Below are 12,830 nucleotides of genomic sequence, written 5' to 3' on the forward strand. Positions count from 1 at the left end.
TTATGAAGTACTCAAATAGCCTAATAAAGTGATAAATTTTATGTTACATTTCTGCTTTAAGGACAGAACCTGCTAAAAATTATTCCACATTTTACTCATCTCTATGACTAAAAATGGAGGAAGCACACAGTGACTGAGATTCCAGCCACCAGTTAGAACCCTAGAAAATAGAACAGGCATGTTGTTGTCAAGTTGCTTTTACAAGTATATAGAATTTTTTTAAGCCAACTTACTTCAAATTCTTGAGTTCCAGAATTCCTGCGGCTTGTCAGGGAACACAAGGAGATGAACCCCATGTTAATTAGTTAAAACATCCCCACAAAACTGTAAGTACTGAAGTGCGCTACAGCCTTGACTAAGAATTTTTTTCCACATTAAATATCTCTCAAAGTTCCTTGCCAATTCAGATAGAACACAGACAATCCCATATTCAACAGAAGACACAATACTTGTCCATTTGGCATCAAGCATAAATTGTTGCATAAGCGACAATTTCAGTAGGTTTTTATAAACCCTTTTTAGAGTAGAAATGTTTTTCAAAGCAGTTAAGCAAGCAAGTTTCTTACTACAATTTATTTGTCTCCTAAAAAAGTCACAGGCCTATTATTCTTTAACAGTTCTTCCTGGTCTTGGAACATTCAAAAGACAGCACGGTCTCTCTTCCATGAAATAAGTGTTTTGATTACATCATGCTTGCTCTTTACAAGTTTTCATTTTAGACATTAGGACACAGCAGTAAACCCATGGCTCTTCTCAGTGGATTTCTGAAGGTGAAGACGGCTCAGAAAGGAATCCTCCCTGCTTTGCGTGATCCCAAGCCCTTAGCTAAATTGCCATCTGCTTCGCACATACTCACTTTCCTCCACATTGTGATTTATAGTTGGCATGATGTCTTTATGCCTATGCTTATAATTTTCTTCACAGAAACTCTGGTCTAAACCCCAGGATTCATCTATTTGGTACCTGCATTGTCAGTAACATCATACTGCATTTTTGCGTATCCTAGATATGGCACAGCAAATATTCCCTTGTTTTGGTGTAAAAAAAAAAAAAAAAATCTGCTTTTTGCTACAGCTGCGCAGCAGCATTGATTGTATCAGTAAACAGAATTCAGCTGTAGGTAATCCAGAAAACTCAGAAAAGCCAATGGCAGGAAAATAGTTTTTCTACTTTTTCAATTAAGTATTTAGGTAAATGCCTATCATCCCCAAAAGATTTTTAATTGTTAGAGACATTTAAAAGTTCAGCTCCATAAAGGAAGGTCCATATCTAGTCCTTGTTAACTCCAAGAGTTAAGGATGATAAACCAGCTAAGTTAATTGTCTTTTTAATGCTTAAATAATTTCTTATACTAGAGTTCTGGAATTCGACGGGTAGATGAATACTACAGTAGCTCCCCCTGCTGATGAAACAGTCTTCTTGTATATTCATGTATTGGGAAATACCACCTTCAGCCACAAAAATAGATGAAAAAATGGTATTTTACGACTTAAATTACCAATCTGAGATCAAATTAGAACCTTTTGGCATCTGAGCCAAAACCAAGACATCCCAAGACTCACTTTTTAGGGTGGAAGAAGGCAATTAAGTGGGTCAAGACCTTTTTACCATTATGTTATTCTCTCAAAGCAGCCCACCCCAACCATTCATTTTTTTCTTATCTGAAGGCATAAAATATTAACCCCAAACAAATATCAATTCCTGTTAAGAAAATAAGATTTATAATCTTTATTGTTTACTTACATATAATACAGAACAAAAATGTCACACTCATTGATTGTATTACACAGGCTGTTCATCAAAATACATTACATTTTCTTTACATTAGCCCTTTTGTAGGGTTTTGGTAATGGATATTAAGAATTTCAATTTCTAAACCAATCAAAACAAGAATGATCTTCCAATTTTCATCTTTACACACTTCAAATTTCACATATATACTGGTTTTGTTAGAAACACATAAGCACTGTTCAATATCTGCAATATAGGCCTGTAATTTCCATTCATTACATCTCTATTAATATAGAAAATTTAAAAATAATAGCTTAAATCTGATATTAATTAAAAATAATCATTCTATATTTCTCACTTAACTGAGACCACCATCACCACCACTCCCCTCTCTCCCCCTGACCCCGAAAATCAAGTGACAGGACAAAGACACTTTGGGCAAAAAAGCCCACGCTAATTTTTAAAAAACAAAGGTCAAAAGTTCTGGTACTTGCTTCATCTCTGTAATTCCGGCAAAAGGAAAGAACCAATTTCGTATACAGAGGGTTAAAAAACCAGAATGCATTTCTGAAGAGACATGCATCTTCATTTCAGACTTACTAGTGCCATCCTGCTGTTTTCTTGGCTTAAAATTGCTGCATCAAGCCATGATTATATGTCTTTCCTTGCATGAATATACTTATCATTAAACAGAAATTAGATAAAAATGCTACTTTTCCTTTTTTGTCAAAAATAGATCAAGGCTTAACACACTCCGAAATCTAGTATTTGAGTGCAAATGCAATAGACATCAGCAATTCACATCCTGGTCTAACTAAGGAAAACGGTTAAAACACTATGTTTAAAAGATGCTTCATAGAGAATACACACCTGGAACTAGCCGTGCTCTCAGAATATCTGAATTAACAGAAAACAGTACAGACTTCATGCAAACAAAAGTTTTCTTCAGTTGGAAGTTCTTTAGTTAAAGCAGCTTCTGCTTTAAAAGTGTTATTCAGAATTCACTGAAATGTCGTACAAAATGTAATGCCAAGACCACAATCAAAACTACTAACAACTGGTTTTGTGCATCTCTTAATGCACACTAGCTCTAGAAGTTTCATAAATCAAACTGCATAAGCAAATAAGGAAAGTTTCATGAACAACTGTTTTACTAATACCCACTCCAAAGAGAACTTATACAAATTTTAAATCATTACAAGGACCCCTTCAGCTGTACAGTGCTGACACTGCCTCACATGCTCATTGCATTTCCCTAATAAAGCTCAGATAACATAAACCTGAACAACTGGCTAAGCTTTCAATACAGTTTTGTGTGAGCGGCCTCTCACAATCTTCAGTTAACAGAGCACTCACCTGTAAGTGGATGGTATGTGGAGCTTTTACACACTTCACACAAAAAAAAAAAACCCTCAACCTAAAATCCCCAAAATACAGGCAAGAAACTCCTTAGTATGTACACCTGCCAAAGAGAACTTTTTTCCATGTGGTTTCCCCCTCTCCCCACAAATCACAGGACTTCATTTAAGCATTCCGCTTCAATATGAAATTACTTAAAAGGCCTACATTCTGTATTAGCTGACAAGCATTTCCTGTATGTAACTGGGCCAAGCAAGAAATTACCCCGATGATTTTACAGCTGATCCTATGTGCTGCCCAGTAAGATTCTTTATTCTCAATTAAGCTTTTTGTTTTTGTTTAATGTGTTGGGTTTGTTTTCTTCTCCCGCAGGTAAGGGATACTGGTTGGCTGGAAAGCCCCTGCTCTTCCCTCAGCAAGGGGAAAAAAGGGAGATCCTAAAAAAATTTTAGAAGTTACTCATTCAGGTAGAGGAACTCATTTAATTGGCATGCAGATTTAGGTAGGTCAGAAATAGGTCAGATTTAGGTAGAAGCATCACCTATAACACAGAAAAGGAAAAGATCTATCGGCTAGCAACATCAGTAATACATTGAAGGATATCCCTAACGAAAACACAGTGATTTGCACATAATAAAATTATTTCTATGCTAAATGGCCGATTTCCTCAGCTTGCTAAGTATGGAATTTGGTTTTGGCTGGTTTAAAAAAAAAAAAAAAAAAATTTTTCATAAAAACTTCAGGAACATGTGAGGAAGTACAGAAACATCCCTGAATTTTTATTTCTGAGGCCATTGCAGTATCCAGTTATATTTCTTCTATGGAACATACACAAAATCTGTGCACCTTCCCTGACAAAACACTCGAAAGTTTATTAAAAAAGAACATTGGATGCAACTTTATAAACTGTGATGCAGCTAAAGAACTCTGCACTTGTAGAACTAAATATTTGCTTTCTACAAAAATCCTCTGAGAAAAGGCTCTTGCGCTTTTTAAAAGCAGGATATGAAACCAGATGAAATTGTGGATGCGTTCCACATCACAGGAGGCATTCCAGAAAAAGTCTGGTAACCTACTAGTACTGGGAAGTAACAATGCAATACTTCAGAGGAGAGTGAGAACACAGGTAACCAAGTAGAGGCACATTTGCGTGTTTGATCTCTGTTTTATGTTAGATTTCTAACAATATAAAGAACTAGGGCAGTCAAATATAATTATAGTAGCTTTACACCAAGAGAGGTAAGGAAATGCCCCATTGCATGCTTTGCCAACTGAATGTAATGGAAATGTGAAATCAGAAATTATTAAGAGGAAGTTGATCCTCAAGGCTAATGACTATGACCAGATGTTCTGGTGACAAAAAGTTCTTCTAGAAGTATACAACTAAGTGGTTAACACTTCTTGTACAGCTGATTTAAAAGAAAAGTCATGTAGCAAAACAAATTTGCCTTCTAAATAATTTAGCTGTATGCTGGCTATAGGGAAATATTTTTGTGACCACTTACAGTAGTATGCTTGCCATTTTACCAGCATTAAAATCCCTCAAATTTATATTACAGAAGTCTTAAAGCAAACCACTCCAAATGTATTCTGCAGACAGAAATACTGCAAAGGCATAAAGATCAACCTGACTGCGGAGTTTGTTTTCGATAAAGTTTTACTTTATTAATGCTGTCTATGACTCTTGTGGGCTTTGGATCAAGTCCCAGTCTAGCCAAAGCAGCTTTACTGGAAAAACAAACAAAAATCCCCAAAGTGAACACTTCATTTATATCATTAAATTTTTACAAATACATTTGTGTCATAAGATTTATACTGGTACTTTACCCCAGAATCAGATTATGTATTAGTATTGCCTAACTTTGAAAGTTAATGTTCTGTCACTGTCATGTCATAAGTGCAGCTTCAAAATCAGGAGTGTAACTATTAATTTATATGGTGCATAGTACCATAAAGTAAAAACTACATGCAAATTGCAGTATCAGTTTAGAATGGATTTCTGTCCAAAAAAATAATGAAGGATTGGGCAGAATGTATTTTATTGTCACCTTTAAATGCTCTTAACATTCTCATCACACCTGGCAAGTGTAAAGGAATTCAACATGAAAGTTACACGATGGAAATGTTTGAGTGAAACATGAAAATGTTTGTAACAATGTTATAAGCAGGAGTTAGTTATCAGCTCTCAAAACACATGGCATCATCCATATTTCCCTGAGAAATCATGCCCTGCAATGATCACGTAAAACAACATACAGCATTAATGCAATCCTGGATTTTACAGAAAAATGACAAAAATACTAAGAATTAAAAAACCAAACCACCACCACCACCACCACCACCAAAAAACAAAACAAAACAAAACAAAACAAAAAAAAACCAAAAAAAAACCAAAAAACCCCACCAAACCAAAACCAACCAAACATGCATAACAACTGTTTGTGAACCAACACTTAAATGCTACTATTAAATTGTACACTCGACATATGACAGCCGTAACAGAAATGGTAACTAACTCAAAACTTATCCCAAATAAAGAAAATTGATTAAAAGTACCATTCTACAGTTCACCATATAACTGAACATTGTCATACCAATATTAGGCTTTGTTTCTTGATTTTTGAGTATGCCACTTCTTAGCTTCATTTAGAAACACAGAAACATACTTTGCCTTATTGAGGTTAATTTTCATATGAAATTTGAAAGTGTGTTCATAAACACATCTCATGTCTAAAGTTTAACTGTTTTTTTCCCCTCCTCTGATAGCCCGGCTTAGCTCATTCCCTAAGATAGGAGGTTTTGCTAATTTCCCTAAGATAGGATGATTTTTTAATAGGGAATAGGAATGATGACATTCAACACAAAGAGAGATGGAACCAAGAATTACAAAGAAGTCATTTTACAACCTTATTTAAAGCAATCATAGTTGTGAATAGCAGTACCTAGGCATAATGGGTTTTGTGAAAGAGAATGACAATTAAAACAGCACACATCAAGAAAAGTAGTTTGCAGGCTCTCCTATTTTTGCTAGTTCATTACAAGGAGGTATGTAATGCATATACCATCATACCAGATCAAGTATCACATGCAGTACCATGGTTTATCCTTCGAAGAATACCCCTGCTTAGCATCGTTATTTCCACAAAATACATTAGCAACACCACAGTGAGATAGCCAGACAGTGCCTTAGTCTCCCTGCTTCCGAGTTTCAGTGTGCAGTCTGCTACAGCCCAGCTCCAAAACCAGCCAAATCAGTCACATACTACAGCCCCCACCTTACATGGATTTCCATAGGCAAAAAGCCAACAAGCATGATGCAATGCATGCTGGGCAACAGAAACATAAGGCCCTCAGTGTCTTCAGTGGCATTCATGGGCCACATATTTTAAGTAATTGTCGAGTACTGATAATAACGTGTATTTCAGTTCTTTCCTGAACTAGTATTACACCTACAGCAGCACCTTGTAGTGAACACATTTTCAGCACTGACTGAAACCTGACAGAAAATGCCCAGAAAAACTGAAATCCTTTTTCCCCTTTGTTCTGGAGTACAGTACACAGCGTAAGTAACTATGCAAGATGCACCAGAACCCTAAAAGCGAAGGCATGCTATGTGGCATTTGTCAAATTATCATCATTTCCTCCATATATAAAACCCAAACAGTTCTAAAACCTCAATCACACACACAGAAGAAATTGTTGGTTGTCTCGTAAGATTACAGGAATTAGTTCAACTGTTTGACAAAGCAACACATGTAGTATTCATTTTCCATTTTGTAGGCATGGGAAATCACTGTTCCTTAAGCATCTAATGACATTCCAAGAAATGCTGGAGATAAAAATTCATTACTTTTTTTTAAACTGTATGTGCTTCCTACAAGAAATAAATCAGAATAAAGACACTGCCAAATTGAAACAGTAAGAGCAGTGATAATTTATGCAAGCACACAGAGATAAAGCATTTATAAGAGAGCTCCTTCACATTCCAGTTGTGTCATGAGAAAGAAAAACCCAGCATGTCTCCATTATGTCAGAGGTACCTGAGAATCAAAGCTAAATCTCTTGTGCATTTACCAAGCACCCATTAGAGAGCTACACAATTTACATTTCAAATTAGACATTATATTTCTAAAATATTCTTGTACTAAAAGTCACAAGATTTTTTAGAAAAAAACTCAGAACATTCTATTAAATGCAGGAATAAATGTTACATGTCATAGCTTCTGTAATTAAAACCGTAATACATTTCTTGTAACTACAGGGGCACCACTGTTTAAAAATCCTTTCTGGAAGGACAGTTTCCTTTGTTTCTTACTCTTTAAAGAACTGTATTTTAATTCAAAAGCTCAAGCTACCTTGTGCCATGATTCCATGATTAAAATACTGAATACCCTAAATAAATGTAAAAAAAACAAAACAACCCACATTTTTGTTAACAACAAAAAACAGTGGAAAGGCCCTAACTTTGAGTTTACTCAACATTCTTCAACCTACCTGGGCTCAGAGACAGACAAGTATTTTCTTAGTACTTACACTACTTATTACCTCTCAACTAATGGACATTGGAAGTTAACAGAACTCATATACATGGCAGACTGTGATGATCTTTAAGCCATGAACCTAAATTTTGATAAAGGTGCAATATTTTACCAGAGTAGTCTCCAGGTTCATTTTTCCTTCCCTCTCTATTTGCAGATTTTTACATTAAATTCTAGCTCCTGCTAATCAGTCCTTCTAAATCAAGCATTTCATCTCGTCTGGCAGTTGTATCATCAAACCACCAAAATTTCTTTTGGAACGATAATTTCCTAGTGTCAGAATATGAAAAGGCATTTGTTTTATATCATCCTTCTGTATTTGTGTGGAAGGACATTAGAGATACTCTGCATTATTAATAATCTTGCTACATGGAAGAGAATACTGCTAGCTGAAAATCCATCCTCCATCAATTATAAAAAAATTACATCCATCAAAAGCCAAAATTAACTTCTACATGTGTCTGATAGGCCAGAAGTAGGAAAATGGCATTGACTCATTTCAAATATTCCTGAATATAACTATTCATAAGTTTTCAGAATCAAATAGGACATAAGCACTGCAGTGGAAGGAAAATAACAGTTTATAAGGAAAATTATCAGGTTTAGAATAAATTTATTAATGCAACTGGGGGGGGAAGGGGGGGGGGGGGAAATCAATGCGGACACCATTATCTTCCAGATTGTTTAGCAAATTACTGTAGTGCCAACCCATCGACTGAAAACTTCCACAATTAATTTGGTCTCTTTTAGAACTTGGCAGCTATACGCATGAAAATGTTCAAGTTTAGTTTTCCATGTAAGGTAACTGGGAATAAGAATGGGTTACAGAATCTGTCTCTTTAAAACAAACACCGATTTTGAGAATGTATACCCAAATGTAGTATATGTTCTCTAATATTCTACCATTCACTAAAATTTCAAACATTCCAGACTGTTAGGTAGCAAAATATTTTTTAAACATCGGCACATATTGCCATCACAATTCTTCTGAAAATGGCATAATACAATACATACGTAGTGTTCCAGGACCGTACAAAGATCCTGCCTTAATAATTACAAGAATGAACTTAATAAATTATTTTTCCATTTTCTTCTATTAATATCCAAATAGTTTATACAACATAAAAAAGTTAACTTGTACTTACTACAGGTAACATCTCTATTTAGCTTTTCATCTGAAAGCTTGGTAAGACTTGATGACCTGCAGACTTATTTATATAACTCATTTGAAAGTATTTTTTTAAAATAACATTGTCCAGCATTTAACAAAATCATGAGTTAAAGAAAGAAAGAAAGAAATCACTTTAACAGCATTTGTTTTCTTGATTCTTGATTTTGTCAAGTAACTTCATTAGCTCTGTGTGATAAGGCAGGTTGGTTGCTCTGACAGACTATGGTGATAGGCATGTAGTAAACTTTTTCATTTATAAAACTAGGTGAAAGCAAGAAAGAGGGAAAGTTTAGAGTTCCAAAAGAACTGAAACTTCTTATTTTTACTACAAATTCAGAATAGGCACTGGAACATGATTCCTTAGGGAATTTTCCAGGAGATTGTCTTTTCGCTGGGCATCATTCCATTTTCAAACTAAAGAAATAAAAAAAAAAGAAAGAAAAAAATTATCAGGGCTACATAATTAAAGATCACCAAATAATGAATCTCCATGTGTATTTGTTTCAAACTTACTAATAAAAATAAGTAACTTGTGTGTCTTAAAACAACACAATTACTGTTTTGGTTATTTTTAATTTCTTTATCAGATTTAAGCAACATCGGAAAATGAAAATATACTCCTCATCATGTAATTCTGCATGTGTTATTTGAAAACTAAAACCCTGACGCATAGGGCTAAGAGAGTTCCCTAAACTATGTCTGCCTTTATGGTCCTAGACAGTATCAACAAAACACGTAATGTCCCTGTTAGAGGTTTGTGTAACTGCGTCAGAGAGGGGTATTTTGTGAACTCCCTAGCTATTCTAGTCTAGTTTCCCTATCCTTATCATGAGAAATAATTTTCCCTAACATTTAAATGCAATTTAACAGCTTAATTCTTGTCAACCACATACACAAAAAGACTCCTTTGCATCTTCTGGACCCATAATGATTAAGTCCAGCAATGTCTTCTAAACTTCCTTAAACATTGATGTTTTCAATCAACAGCAGTAGCCCAAGCTGAGACCTCAACAGCATTAAAGAGAGTGGAACAATTACTTCATAGATCCTCCATAAAAAATACCCATACAAAAAAGTTATATGCTTATTCTGGTTTGTCAATTCATGTCCAATTTTTGGTGAACACTGTAATACTCTTAAGTAAAAAACCCTACATTTCAAAACCATTGACCAAGAGCTACATCAAAGTGAGAATAATGCTTGGTGATAATAATAATTTTGATGATACCATTCAAAACTCTATCAATATGGCACAAGATTAACTGTGTGATCTCTAAAATGTGTGCTTATATAACACAAATGCGGTGATGAAAACCAGTCGTTACCTTTCTCTGCATTGTTTGTAGTTTATTAAACATACCTTTTGTCTATGAACAGCAACTGTCTCCATCTTGTGAGACACTATGCATAGGAATGAGACTTTCGCACTGCTCGTTTTCTTCTGGCATTCTTAAAAGAAATAAAAGTTATACAGTAATATTAAATTGGTTGTTATGAAACCAACAGAAGTACTAAGTATGCTATATGCTATACCATACAAAGACCCCTCAACTCCATAAAGTAGACTCAAGTTGCACAATTTTAACTGTTCTGGGTAAGACAGTTATCACAGAGGCTTTAAGGTAAAAAAAAAAAACAAAAAAACAAAAAAACAAAAAACAAAAAACCAAAAAAAACTGACAGCCACTAGGAAACTTCTTTTAAAATGTCAAGAAACTTCACCTCTTCCCATTTTTTCAGCATTACATAGGTTAATAAATGGATTGGCAACTACTACTATTAAGAAATTAGTACACCTGAATACACCCGAATATAAAATTAGATTAAAATAAATACCATATGAGTAATGTGGCTTAGAAAAGAGTATGACAAACTGGAAAGGCTAAAGAAGAGATAGGGTTATACTTTGTGACTGCCCTACCTCTGAATTCGATGTTTTCTACAAATAAAGGCAAAAATTCTTCTGATTCCCACCATCACTGGATCCCAGTTGTTGTAGTGACACAAGAGAGTTGCAATGAAAAAAGAAAAAAATACAGGTACTGCCCCTGCAAAAAATAACCAGGAAAACTGCACCTGGAATTAAAACACAAACATCATTCACTTAATAGTATTAAAATAAATACATAAATAAATAAATAAATCACATACTGTATATTTGGGATAATTATTATTGTGAGTTTGAGATGAAGTTCCAGTTAATTTAAATTGGGTGAGTTATTTGGCACAATTCCTATAGCCACTGCTACTTCTAGTAAATGAAAAACTTTTCTCTGCTAGTCCCTGCTTTATAGTGGAACATACTGCTTGCACTGTGACGTGGATGAAGACTGTCATTTCCAATTGTCTCAACTTGAGGTTTTAGCTGTCTGACTGGTACCAGTGAGAAAGTCCCTTAGACACTTCAAAAATTCTTTCACCTGAAGCATTTGTACATCTGTTTATTCACTATGAATATACAGTCACTAAGTGATAACTGCTGAAATCAATGCACACAGAAAAACTATGCTACTGGAAATTCTCTCTTTAAATTAAAAAAAAAAAAAAAGGTACAGCATATTATTTTCCCAATTTAAATTAAATTCTACTTGTAGCTATACTAGTATTTTATCTACTACTACACTCAGAAGTGATTATCTGGCACTGTTTAAAACTTAAAATTACAAAAAGGTAGAGGGTGATGAGGCACTGGCACAGGTTGCCCAGAAAAGCGGTGGCTGCTCCATCCCTAGCAGTGTCCAAAAACAGGTTGGACGGAGCTTGGAGCAACCTGATCTGGGGGAAGGTGTCTGCCCATGGGATGCCATGATCTTTAAGGTCCCTTCCAACGCAAACTATTCTGTGATTCTATGATTCTAAATCAAGGACACAAGACCAAGAACTAGCCTCTGAAACACCTCTGAGGCCAACTGAGCAATGAGCCATGAATATAGCTCCCCCTTGTGGGAAAAATCTGTAAAGTTGAAAACTGGAGAAAAAGGGTACAGATCTGATACCTAGCACTGATGCTCAGCCTCAAAAATCTAATAAACTGCAGCTTTAAGAGCTTTATATTATCCTTACCGATTTCTAATAGAAATTCATAAACACATAAGATACCAAAAGGAATATTTAAATATTTATTAAAAATTTGGATGTAATTTCTTTAGATTCTGATATATGTCAGACTATTACAGAATAACTAATACCCAGAAAGTTAATAATTACGCATATTGTAAGACACAGACATAGTTGCACAAATACACTTGTACAAACAACCTTAAATTCTACAGGAATTTGCCTTTAGAGGCACTCATTTGTGCTTTTATTACTAGCGATTTCTTCAAAAAAGTTTCCATTCCCATAAAGGTACACGCAGCAGCCACAAGCTAAAAGCATCCAACAGACAGGAAGCAGAAACTTGGACAGTAAGTACGTAACAGCCACAGGAAGAAGGAAGGGCAACAGAAATGTGAAATGCATATACGAATCAGAAAAGTAACAAAAAAGAAAAGGAATCCCCAACCCCTCCCTGATTGCTCTCCTGCATATGGCAAGATGTTGGAAGCATCATCAGCTAATGGCCATCTTCATAAAACCAGCCAGGCTCTGTATTTGTGCAGCGAAAAAGAATAAGCAGCCTTTTCAAACAAAGACAGAAAAATTAAAAGGAACAGAAGGGAGCAAGTACACAGAACACAAGATCCAGAAGGAACCAAGTGGCAGCAAAGAATCATGGATGAAATGGATCAGGCATGAAGATTCAGATCATGAAAGATGATGCAAGCACATAAAGTGGGACAACACAGGAAGTGGAAGATTTAAAACAAGAAATACGAAAAAAGCAAACATAAGGTGTACAGAAAGTTAGACTGACAGCTAGCTACATTTGTGCGGCTTTTTTGTTTGCTTATAAATATCAATAATATAAATAAAAATTGGACAGTGACAAACTATAAAAATGAGCTGATGTAACTTGCCCTTGTATTACCAATGCCCACTGAAAGTCATCCAGCAGAGCTTTAAAGATATTTCTGCTACTTAAAATGCCT

General features: G+C 35.1%; 1 protein-coding gene across 2 annotated transcripts in view; it reads right to left on the reverse strand.

The window, feature by feature from the left end:
- Positions 1-8,221: 8,221 nt before the first annotated feature.
- SLC35F5 (solute carrier family 35 member F5) overlaps positions 8,222-12,830 on the reverse strand; it is a 32,913-nt gene continuing 28,304 nt past the window's right edge. The window contains exons 15-17 of one of the 2 annotated variants that reach the window (XM_065671338.1): positions 10,721-10,875; positions 10,160-10,248; positions 8,222-9,213 (exon numbers count right to left, since the gene is read on the reverse strand). In XM_065671338.1, the coding sequence (XP_065527410.1) occupies positions 10,167-10,248; positions 10,721-10,875 (237 nt within the window). In that variant the 3' untranslated portion in view covers positions 8,222-9,213; positions 10,160-10,166. Of the gene's footprint in view, positions 9,214-10,159; positions 10,249-10,720; positions 10,876-12,830 lie in introns of those variants that run through there. The other variant, XR_010610841.1, reaches the window with a different exon arrangement.

Source organism: Lathamus discolor, chromosome 3 (assembly GCF_037157495.1).
Source record: "Lathamus discolor isolate bLatDis1 chromosome 3, bLatDis1.hap1, whole genome shotgun sequence".
NCBI lineage: Eukaryota > Metazoa > Chordata > Aves > Psittaciformes > Psittacidae > Lathamus > Lathamus discolor.